General features: G+C 36.6%; 1 protein-coding gene across 7 annotated transcripts in view; it reads left to right on the top strand.

Moving 5' to 3' along the window:
- The window catches only part of FRRS1 (ferric chelate reductase 1), a 52,527-nt gene extending 42,524 nt beyond the window's left edge, over positions 1-10,003 (top strand). For 5 of the 7 annotated variants that reach the window (XM_067727011.1, XM_067727015.1, XM_067727014.1 and 2 more), the window contains 7 exons: positions 743-855; positions 2,568-2,654; positions 6,442-6,539; positions 6,777-6,835; positions 7,659-7,802; positions 8,977-9,038; positions 9,121-10,003. In XM_067727011.1, the coding sequence (XP_067583112.1) occupies positions 743-855; positions 2,568-2,654; positions 6,442-6,539; positions 6,777-6,835; positions 7,659-7,802; positions 8,977-9,038; positions 9,121-9,213 (656 nt within the window). In that variant the 3' untranslated portion in view covers positions 9,214-10,003. Of the gene's footprint in view, positions 1-742; positions 856-2,567; positions 2,655-6,441; positions 6,540-6,720; positions 6,836-7,658; positions 7,803-8,976; positions 9,039-9,120 lie in introns of those variants that run through there. The other 2 variants (XM_067727016.1, XM_067727017.1) reach the window with 2 other exon arrangements.
- The last annotated feature ends 2,456 nt before the right edge of the window (positions 10,004-12,459 follow it).

Here is a 12,459-nt window from a genome sequence, read left to right as displayed (position 1 = left end):
GTGAAAGTTGATTCCATTTGAAAAGTAGTCCAGTTGATTATTGAAAAACGGGATTGAAAAATAGGGAAATAGTGTAAGTGTATACTATACTATTGTAATGTATTAATATTGGTGGGAACTTTCCTTAATTGGTATATTTCCTTTATATTCTCCAGAGTTATCCATTCTAGTGAGAGTTTCAATAAAGCTTGAAGCTATCTTTATTGTTGCTATTTTGCTTCTACCAGTAGCTCTAGTTGAACAGTAATTGGATTCAGAAGTAATGTGCCTATTTGTTTTCCATTATTTTTTGGAGTGAAATGTGAGAAGATTCTGAGATAAGTTCAGAAAGGCTGTATAACTTCAGACAGTATAATGATTAAGAGCACAGTTATTCAAAGCAGCCTGGGTTCAAATTCCAACTCAGTAACCTTGGGCAAGTTACTTAACTTCTCTGTGCTTTCCTTCTCCATACAGCAAAACTGGAATAATAATTATACTTTATAAGAATTGTTGTAAAGATCAATTAGATTAATACACATAAAGCACTCAGAGACAGTGCTTGGCACGAAATAAGAGCTTTGGAAGTGTTAGCTATTAGAAGTAGTAGTGGTGGTGGTAAAAGCATTGATATTTAGGTTATGTTTATGTCAGCTGAATGTATTTTTGTTGGCTATTTACATTTTCTATGCATTTAGCTTGGTCATTTAAGAGACAGCTTAATTAGACTGTGTTGTCAACCGTTGCATTTTCTCACCTGTAGGTGCCTTAATGTTTGTGGCATGGATGACTACAGTTAGCGTAGGTGTACTGATTGCCCGGTTCTTCAAACCTGTTTGGTTAAAGCCTTTATTTGGTGATGCAGCTTGGTTTCAGGTAGGTGGAGGAAAAGGTTAATGCAATTTCCATATTATTTGAACATTGCAACATGAAAACACATGAAGTAAGCGGATTTTTTTTTTGTTTATGTATGGTTATAGTTGTAATTTTGGAATCCTCATAATTTCTTTTTGCTCTTTGGTTTCCTAACCAACTGAGAATAGACACAAGGTACTTGATGGAAAAAAAAAAATAAAGACAGCTCTATGAAGGGCCAGGCTGGATTGGAGAATGTATCAGTGCCATGTGCGTTTCTTTGGAACATGGATTTTGGGACCCAAACGATCTTGAGTTACATGTCTAGTTGCAGAAGAAGAGACTAGAAGAACATTTACCCACTGCACTGAGTACAGATGGGTTGAGGAAGGCAGCAGAGAAGAAGAAAGAAATAGTGGGTGCTTACTATGTTGCAAAGCAGTGGTCTGTCCTCTGGTTGATGGGCCAGTGAATGTTAGGCCGTCCCTAGCTCACCAGTCAAGATCATGTATCTCCTGTGTGGATGGGAAGAGAAATTAAAAGTGTCCTTTTTAATGCTGTCCCTTCCCGTGGGATGAGGAGGCAGTCTTTTAATAGAAACATGAGCAAGAGTCAATAAATACCCCTCAAGACAAAACAAAACAAACCTTTATCTTTCATTTGTCATGGAGTATAGATATTTGCACATATAGTGGAAGATCAATGACTATGTGTTGAGATAGAATGTACATGTCTGCTTATAGAAAAAAATACTGCTTATTGGAACAGTTTTGACTTTATAAGAGGTATTCTTGAAACTTTATATAAATTTGTAGCTTTTAAGATTTACCTTATCTAAAATTGTTTCTCGCTTTTGGCTGGCAGTGTTAATCTGTTCTATTTGTTCTCAGTAATGACTGCTATATCCTTGCTCCTGTCTCTGCCTTTGATTGCTCTCTCTCTCTCTCCCCTCTTCTCATGTGGATATTCCCAACTGGAAAACTCTTTATGTCTCCTCTTTACCAATTCAAACCCTCCACTGTCTTTAAAACTATGGTGTCTATATGTATATAGGGTGACTATATGTTCTACTTTCTGCTGATGTGTGTATATATATATATGCACACACACCCCATATATGTCTGTCTGTGTGTGTGTGTGTGTGTGTGTGTGTGTGTGTGTGTGTGTATCTATCTATCTGTGTATATAGTGATTATATGTCCTACATTCTCTGGGATAGTTTTTGTTTGCACCAGTTATCCTCACATAATCAACTAACAGTGCCCATTTTCACTCTCGGTATTCTCCTCATTTGGATAATGAATTACACATTTCAAATATGTTCTCTTATCTGCTCAATTAAATCCCAGACTCCCCAGGAAACAGTACTTTCTGTTTCCTTGCACTTTCATTGTATCCAAGCACTGTGCTTGGTGGTGGAACTTAATAAATGTGTTTGGAAGAAAATGATGGACTTGGCAAGTAAGTGCTCTGTGTGTGTGAAATATCCATTCCTGCTGTTCTGGGCAGGTGGATTCTTGGCAGATGCTTTAGAATGATGAGGTTGGCAGCTTAGGCTTTTCTTTAAAGTTCAGTGGAATAGTAAGATTTTTGTTTTTAACTGACCACAAATTGTGGCTAGGTGTCAATTGAATGCATGCCTTCTGTGAATCTCATCCCATGACCTTCATAGTGACGTCAACTCCTTTCTCTTATGTAGTTAACTCTTCTCATTTGTGATTTCATCCTTGCAGGTACATCGAATGCTCATGCTTACTACTTCTGCCCTCACTTTCATTGCTTTTCTTCTGCCTTTTATTTACAGAGGAGGCTGGAATTGGGTAAGTAGATCTTAAAAAGAATGTTTTTATTCTATTTATATGTTTAAAATTCATTTTGGTGCCAAAGGAGATTGCTGTTTTATTCTCAGATGATGGGTAAAAAGATATTTCTGCATGTATCCCTCTTTCCTTCCTTTTTGAATCATCTGATGACTATTTCACATGGTTGGTGGTCAGGGATGAAGTGAGAATGTAAGTGCAGATTACTTGGTAATGGAATGTACTTTTAGACTGCCTCAAATTTTAAATATACACTATATAGCTTTAATAAATTTTCTTGCTATAGAATGGTACAAATTGAAAGCATTATATCTGAGGAACATGAACACTGTAAGTGGTTTTCTCTAACTAATACTATGACTATCACTAAGCTAACATTAGTTGCATTCCTACTGAACAAACTGTGCTAAGTGCTTTACATGTGTTATCAAATTTAAACCTCAAATGAAGTTGTTATTGATAATAATCCCATGTCACAAATGAAGAAACTGAGGCTTATTCTCAAATGTATATCTCCAGCTTGGACCTCTACCCTGATTGAGACTCACACAAACAGCTGTCTACTCAGGAACTCAACTTGCATGTCTAAGGCACCTCAAACGGAGTTCCTGACCTCTCCTCCCAATCTTGCTCCATGTGCTGACATCCCCATATTAGTTGTTTGCAGTTCCCTTCTTAGGCCAAAACATTGGAATTATTCTTAACTTTGCTCTCACGCCCCATGTCAAATCCGTCAGGAAATCCCATTGGCTTTACATGTTAAAAACACCACTTTTCACCATCACTGGCACTACTATGTGGCTTCGAGCCACCATCATCTTCTGCCTGGACTTTTTTGCAGGCGGCACCTAATTGATCTCTCTACTTCAACCCTTGCTCGTGTACAATCTGTTTTCAACCAAGAAGCAGAGTGATTTTTAAAAAATGTAAATCAGATGAGGTCATTCCTGTGCCCCAAACTGGTTTCTCTAATGCCTCTCAGTTTTTCTCAAAGTTAAAACCAAAGTCCTCCATGATTGGCTCCCAGTTACTCTCTGAATTGATCTGCTCTTTTCCTCATCCAATAGCTCATTTCATTTCACACTGGGCTAATGCTAGGTATGCTCCTGCTTTATAGTCTTTTTTTTTTTAATTAATTAATTTATTTATTCTGCTTTATAGTCTTTGCAAAGATTCTTCCTTCTGCCTTGGTCATGCCTCCTCTACTCCCTCACCTTCTTCAAGTCTTTGCTCAAATAATAGCTTCTCAAAGAGCCCTGCTCTGCTTCATTTTTTTTCCTGAAGCAATCTTTACCTTACGTCGTTTCAGATAATTTACTTAAATATTATATCTTTTCTTTGTCCGTCTTCTCACACTAGTATGTGAACTCCATGAGAAGACAGGATATTTACTGGTATGTTTGCTACTGTATCTCTAACACCCAGAACAGATTCTGGCACATGAGATATTCAGTAGATATTTATGGAATGAATGAATGAGGCTTATTGAGAATTGGAGATGTACCTAAGGTCAGAGCCTGTGCTTCCATTATACTCTTCTAGTTTAAGAGCCAGTCAGAATTTGATACTAAAATTTAATATTTCCATTTGGGCTGTTGCTACAAGGGCTAAGATTGATGACTCTTGGGTCACAATATTATTAGGAAACCTCTTTTCTGCTTTTTAGGTAGTTTATAGATTGATCAACCTATTTTTTTTTTAAATTTTATTGGGGTATAATTGGTTTATAATGTTGTGTTAGTTTCAGGTGTACAGCAAATTGAATCTGTTACACATATATATATATCCACTCTTTTTTAGATTCTTTTCCCATATAGGCCATTACAGAGTACTGAGTAGAGTTCCCTGTGCTCTACAGTAGATCCTTATTAGTTATTTATTTTATATATAGTAGTGTGTATATGTCAATCCCAATCTTCCAGTTTACCCCTCTTCCCCCACCCCCTGGTAACTGTAAGTTTACCTTCTACATCTGTAACTCTATTTCTGTTTTGTAGATAAGTTCATCTGTACCCTTTTTTTAGATTCCGCATATAAGCAATATCATATGATATTTGTCTTTCTCTGACTTATTTCACTCAGTATGACAATCTCTAGGTCCATCCATGTTGCTGCAAATGGTGTTATTTCATTCTTTTTTATGGCCGAGTAATATTCCGTTGTATATATGTACCACATCTTCTTTATCCATTCCTCTGTTGATGGACATTTAGATTAGATTCCATGTCCTGGCTATTGTAAATAGTGCTGCTATGAACACTGAGGTGTATGTATCTTTTCGAATTATGCTGTTCTCTGGATATATGCCCAGGAGTGAGATTGCTGGATGGTATGGTAGCTCTATTTTCAGTTTTTTTAAGGAACCTCCATGGTCAACCTAATTTTTTTTTAAAGGAAATTATGAAGATTTTCTGATATGACTCAAGATATTGAAACTTTATTTTATCCAGGTACTTGGACAAGCATAATACTTATTTTGTAAACTTTGTAGTTTGTAGTCTTTGCAGTTTATGACTATGGTAGTAAAAAGGTTAAGAGCACAGTTGTACAGCCAGACTGCTTGGATTCAAATCCTCATGTCATCATTTATTACTTGGGACACCCTGGGCAAGTTGCTTAACTTCTCTGTCCCTCGGTTTACTCAAGTGGGGATAGTAGAGTAGCTATCTTATAGGCTTTCTGAGGGTTGAGAGTTAATTAACTGAAAGCACTTAGGATAGTCCCAGCACATTCTAAATATATAAGAATTTTGTTGCTGCTGTTACTGTTTTTTATTAGAGAGAGGCACTTTCCATCTCCAGGGTCCAGGTTATAACTTATCTGTGTATAACTGAGTCCATGACTTGAAAGTTTTATAGTGCTCTTCTGTCAACTTTTAGTTCCTAATTTGCAAAATCGTCCTATCTTGGCTTGGAAACCACTATGTCCTTGTTCTAGATCACAGGTTTTAGAGCCTTCCCAAGCATGGGAGTCAGTGACAACAGACTGTGATATCCCTCTATTTAAACGTGTAACGTATTAGAGCATCTTCTTAATTCTTCTCTTAAGTTTTTAAATGAAATAATTGTGCAAAGTGGTCTAATCCAACTGTCTGCTGTTTTCAGCAGGCACACATCACTGAGGGAGGAGTGTAACCGAAACTGTTGAGATATTGTGTTGATGATTTTTCTTGGTTTAGACCTTCGTTCTGAACAGAGGAGATGAGATTTTAATACAGTGGTTGTGCAGGTTGTTCTCTTGATCAGCAAACATTTATTGAGTGACTAAGGCTCTGTTAAGCATATGGGTTACAAGGAATCAAGTAGAACCTTCAGCTCCAGGAAACATAGAGGTCTGAACAAGTAATTAAAATACACTGGGTTGATTGTTCCTGACATGCAGATACTAACTAGTCCTAGGTGGGCTTCAGATGGCTGTGCTGGTGTTGATGGTCATCTAACATCCTGGTGGGAAGAGGCAGCATTCTGTGCATGGATTCCACCACAACCATTTACACACTGTGTGGCCTTGGATGCATTACTTGATATCTCTGACCCTCAGTTCCCCCATTTGTAGAAGTGGGATATTGATAACTGTCAAGCATCATAGTGAACATTAGTGATAATATGTATAAAGTATGTGCCTGGTATACACACTCAGTGAATGGTGCCTGTTATTATAACTATCATTATTAAATGTTTAAAGCTACAGAAAAACGCTAAGAATACATCTGTGTGTATTATTTTTAACCTGAGGGTTTAATCGATCGGCAAGATTGAGACCATTAAAATGATATAACTTTGTTCAGCATGCAGGTTATCACCCATACCTTGGTTGTATAGTGATGATTTTAGCAGTTCTTCAGCTTCTTTCGGCAGCCTTCAGACCACCTTTACATGACCCAAGGTACTTAAGTCTTTATTTATAAATGCTTTTAATGTAGATGTCATTAGTTGGGAAACCAATTCCTTTTTTGCATCTTATAAAATTCAGTGATAAATTATACTTACTTTAAAAGGTTTTAAAATGTATTTCAGATATCTAATTCCTAGGCAATAGGGAAATTACATGCTTTTTATTCTCTTAGGAATTAATTGTAGTTCCATCACTTTCAAGAATACTGACTGGTTCTTTATTTGGTAGAAGGCAAATGTTTAAGTGGACTCATTGGAGTATGGGAACAGCTGCTAGAATAATAGCAGGTAAGTAATTGTGATGCTACTTATTCATATATAATTGCAGGTTGTTTATATTGCAAGTTGTAATTTGGCTTAAATGATTTTTAGATGCATTAGTAATTGGAGTAATTTGCTGTTGAGGAGAAATCAGTCAAACATTGAAATCCAGAAAGTAATTTCTAGAGGTAACTATTTAAGCCATTACTTCAGTTTCAAGGTTTTTAAAATGACTTTAAAACTCTCCTTTTGAGACTTTTTTTTAGCATTTGCCTTTGCCAACAGAATAAGCTATGCTGATGACCAAACATTTAAGCAGCTCAACTTGAGGGTCAGTCGTGGGTTGGGCTGAAGTGGGCTACAGGGTCCCAGCCCTCTGTCTCCAGGTTTTCTCCATGGGGATGGTACCTTCCAGGGAAAGATGTTTTTCAAAAGTCAAGTATAATTATCCAGTGTACTTTGATGCTTTATGTAAGAAATATCTAAGCTGACACCTCCTACCCTCACATTTCTACAGTCTATAGAAATTCGTGGAAGGGGAGGTATAATCAGAAATGGTTTCCATACGTTTCTCCCTTCCTACATTGCAGACTTAAAACATTTTGAAAAATTTGGGTACCTCTTTTTTAACAATTGGTAGATTGTAATTATAATTTCCCATCTTAGCCTTTCTGGTGTTAAAATTAAAAAAAAGACTAAATTAACTATTTGGTCTTAAATATTAATCTAATTGATATCATAAACTCTTCTAGTATATTTTACTTGATATAATTAGCACACATGCATACATGCATACACGTTACCTCTTGAATTGCATTTGAGTATATGTATTTATTCCTTATGAATGTAGTGGCAACAATGTTCCTGGGAATGGATTTACCAGGATTGAATCTTCCTGGGTCATGGAAAACCTATACAATGATTGGATTTGTAGCCTGGCATGTTGGGACAGAGATTGTTCTGGAGGTACACACTTACCGACTCTCTAGAAAAGGTAACCTGTTGAAAGAGCAGTGTTATGTAGAATCACTTTTATACAAACTATTGGAATATAATTAGTTTCTTGACACTAATTGTTGACCCTTACATGGTAGCTTACTAAAAGTTTCTCTTTTGATTACTCAGTCTGTGGTAAAAATAGTGGAAAATTTCTGCGTTTGTTTTTTATATTCATTAGTATTAGAATCAGTGAGTAAAATGCAAGGGAAAGAGGTTTTAGGGAAGAGGCCTTCTTTGTAGGTACTTTTTACTTTTCATGCTGGTCTGACTTGGGGCTAGAATGCACTGAGAGCCCTGAATGCCTGGAGCTGAGAGACCCCTGAGATGGAGGAAGAAGAGATGCCCATGGTCAACACAGGGCAAAGCTGCAGACAAATTTTACCTATTTGACAAACTTCCTGTGTGCTGTCACTTAGGTTGCCCTATACATCATATGTAGCCAGCTAACCAGCATGCTAGATAGGAAGGATTTATTTTGCCGGTGCTCTCTAGTGGCAAGGTCTGTTTTGGTCTCACCTCTAGGCAGGGTAAGATACCCGTAGCCATTAGAAGAGATTAGTAGAGAATCAGTGATATTTTAGCTTGATTTCTAGTCTGACTGTCTTTTGTGTCCTATCTAGTTCTCAGCCCCTCAAATAAGTAAAGGTGGCCTTCTAAAAACAAAACCTGTTTGTTGTCTAGTGTGTGTGCTGTGAATCTAGGAGCCTGGGCAGCTTTTAGGAACTGAGTACTAAATATCTGTCCTACCATTTTTTGGTTCTTGATTGGGTCACATATATAGGGTTTGAGTCTTTCTTTGATGTTTTTAATTGAAGTACAGTTGATTTACCATATTGTATGGGTTTTGAGTCTTAAAGGACTTTTGATCGCTAGATTATGGCTTGCCATTTAAAATACATATGTACTTAAAACTTGGATTGTTAGGAGTTTGGTATGGTGTTTATTGACTAGGAGAAAGTCTTTTAACAAATGTATGCTGTAGCCAGCTTGACCTAATTTGTGAGAGCCTTAAGTATTCAAGAAGTTTGCAACATTTGGTCACTTGAAATGGGAGAATGAACATCCTGGAAATCGGCAAACGCTACAAATCAGGTTTGTTTTTTTTTTTTGAGAATTAGTTTATCTGCATACCCACTGGCCTTACAAACTTATGTTCTTATTCTTGACAGATGAAATATTGGATGATGATAGAATTCAAATCCTCCAGTCATTTACTGCAGCTGAAGCAGAAGTAAGTCTTTTTTTCTTCTTTATTGACACAAACCTTAATGATAGTTATTCTTTTTTTTCATATCTCAATTTTTTTCTTTCAGGGTTATGCTTTTAAAAAGGCGGTGTTAGCAATCTATGTCTGTGGGAATTTGACTTTTCTCACTATGTTCTTATCTGCAATCAACCATCTATGAGCGAGCGAAGACCTTGGCTTTTGCAGACCAGGTGATAATTATCATCAAGCCAAAAAACTTGATGTCTGTATCGACTGGAGTGTATTCATGACTTCTAATTAGGAAGACCAGGCCATGTCTGTAGAGAAATTCGGAAGTCTGGTCTTTAGAGATCAACATTCACTAGGGTCCTGTGGGCTACAAACTGATGTCAAGCTTTTACATATTATTCTGAGTCTTAAAGGGAAGATTGTACTTGAGGAGAAATGACTCAAATATTTTTTATGCTGAAGTTTTAAGAATGTTAGCATGTAAGAAAATAACTGTTTGGAAAAACATAAAAGATGTCATAGGATAAAATGCAGATAGTATTAAGGTAAATATATTTTGGACTATAAAGGTGCTGTGGTACTTTAAAGAAAACATTTATTTTTACTAGTTTATCTGAATGGTCTTTTTTTAGGATTTTTTTCCCCTTACCCCCTTTCTTAAAAATTTTTTTGGAAACACGTTTTCGGTCCAGTGTTTTGGACATATCCTTTGTTTCATGTATTTTGTTACTTCCCTGGTAAAGGTGAAAGTAGGGCTAACACCATTTCATTAACATTTAAATATATTATTAATATTATAATTTCTTTCTTAGCAGTGAAATGCAAGTGTGCATCTTCTGATTAAGAGTGTCTTTATATATTCAGCTACAGAGCTAAAATGGCATTCTATATGCTAATTGTTTTGACTCTGAGGTTGTCTTAGCCTTTGGAGATTGTAGACTTGCATTTCAAAATTAATAAAATTCACTCTTGTGAACATATTTAAGAGTTATTCTTTGTCCTTGTGGTAATAAAATAATATGGGTGGTACTGTTTTGTTAGAAGATCCTGATGCTATAATGAATTAGAATTATCAATGTTATTTCCCTTCCGGTTCCAATAATTTCTATTTTATGACTGGGTCTCATGTTTGCTATGAGGACTTCTAGCCAGTGGGTGGCGCCATAATACTACTGCTTTGTTACTGTTCACTTGTGTTGATTCATTTTTAGTACTTAGATAATATCTTGGGATGGCATTTCTCTTAAAATTCACCAACTCTTAATATTTATTTGAAAAATTTCTGTCTTTTTTTCTTTTCCTAACAGTTATAGGTTACAAACTGAAATTAGGGACCAATGTTATTTTCTGGTTTCAATTCTATTTGTTTTCTAACCATGATTGTTTATAACCGTTGTTTGATACTTCCCTTTACATTCCCGTGACCTTGTAACAAATGAACATAACTATCTTAGGCAGAGGAAACAAGCAAAACTCTACATTCTTAAAATAAAAAGTTTAGGGAGGCATATTTTACTTTTTTATGTGTTCTTTCTGATTGGTCCAAGGACCTAAATTCTATCTGGCATAAATAATAGCCTCAGCGATGTATCTTACATCTTTCACTGGGTAAAATGATATGTTTTTGTTCTTTATACAGGTGTTTATCATAAGTAGCTTAGGGTTTGAGATGTGAACTTTCCGTGTTTATGTTCTATAAGTGCCAGGCTATTTACAGTCTAAACTTTCCTTTTGAATGCCTTTATTTAAAAACGTTTTGTTTAGTATAGAAAGTTAAATGTATACTAAAATATTTTCCTCTAACTTTCAATTATTAGGGGCCTAAAGGTTAATAAAATTCTCTTAAGAAATTATATCATACATTTGACAAGGAAAGATTTGTTTAAGGAGAAGATGAACCTTGGTGGGTTTTGTTTTCAAATTCGTGAGCTTGCTGGATTTCCAGTGCTGAGGCTAACCTATTTTAACTTTTCTTTTTCATTGATTCATCTGTTGGCACTATTTTGATATATCATCAATTGATATACAGAGTTGTCCAAAGAAGTCTTTGTCATCTAACCTTAGTAGACCAACAAACCTTTTCATTAATATCAAATTATGATTCTTCTGCTTATGAATGGTTGACATCTACAAATTGAAAATGCCTATTCGTTGCTCCTCTCAGTTTTCCTTCTTGATTTTGTAATAAACAATCTGTTTTTTTAAAGTTTTTTTTTTTTTTTTTTTTTTTTTCAGTACGCGGGCCTCTCACTGTTGTGGCCTCTCCCGTTGCGGAGCACAGGCTCCGGACGCGCAGGCTCAGCGGCCTTGGCTCACGGGCCCAGCCGCTCCGTGGCCTGTGGGATCTTCCCGGACAGGGGCACGAACCCGTGTCCCCTGCATTGGCAGGCAGACTCTCAACCACTGCGCCACCAGGGAAGCCCTAAAGATATCTTTTGATAGGAGTAATTGTTAAACGAAATGCCTTTATATCTTCAGCAATGTTGCCTCAAATAGCAAAATCATGAGTTTTCTTCTTAAAGATGGGTTCTTCTATAAAATAAAAATAACTATTTATTTTTGAAAAAAAAGTGAAACAAATTCTAGAAAGTTGTGGTTGGGGTAGCATTCATAACTGAGGCTATTTTTGTTTTTATTATTTTCTTATCTTTGGAAATCAATCTTAAGGACGTGGGTAGCCTATGGCATAAGTTATCGAATAACACTTAAGTGCCTACTTGGTTATTAGGATTTTGGCTCTAATGTGTGTTAAGTGATATTCATCCCTCCACATCTTGTCCCAGTCCAGGTTGTGGTGGGAAGAGACAGATGCAGCAGATGCCAGCCAGGAAGCCCTAGGGGGGACCTGTAGCTTTTGGCTGAAATTTTATTTGTCTGTATATTCTGGTGAAGCAAGGAAAAAAAAAGGACAAAGGTCCTTGTTTAAGATAATCCATTGTAGACGGGAATGAAAGAAAGGATTCTTCTAAGCTCTTTTCAAATCAGATTAGGTTACACACTGTCACTGTGCACACCCTGCTTCTTTCCTTCTTGCCCAATACCCACCAGGCTCATCTCTGCACCCAGGTCACTGATGGTCATCTGCCTGGAATGCCCTTTCTGTTCCCTTCTTTCTAGCAAAAACTAGTTTATTAAGTTCTGGCTCAAAAATCCTTCTTGTTTTTGGAGGCTTCCCTGACTGTTCCTTCTACATAAGTGTCTCCTGACCATCCTTATAAATGGTATGCTGGGAGGCAGATAACCCTGTACATAAAAAAGACTGGGAGTCTGGGAGCGGAGCTGGAAGACCTAAGCATGCTTGTCTGATTTATAAGACTCATGTCGTTGGGCAAATTGCTCATTTTCTCCGAGCCTCATTCCTTCATCTGTAAAGCCCATCTCACAGGGCAGTTATGAGGAAGGAAGGAAGTGGTACCAGCAAAAGGTGCTTTGTACA

The sequence above is a fragment of the Pseudorca crassidens genome, chromosome 2 (assembly GCF_039906515.1).
Source record: "Pseudorca crassidens isolate mPseCra1 chromosome 2, mPseCra1.hap1, whole genome shotgun sequence".
NCBI lineage: Eukaryota > Metazoa > Chordata > Mammalia > Artiodactyla > Delphinidae > Pseudorca > Pseudorca crassidens.
Note: the sequence above shows the minus strand (reverse complement) of the source record. Positions and strands in the feature narration are given on the sequence as shown.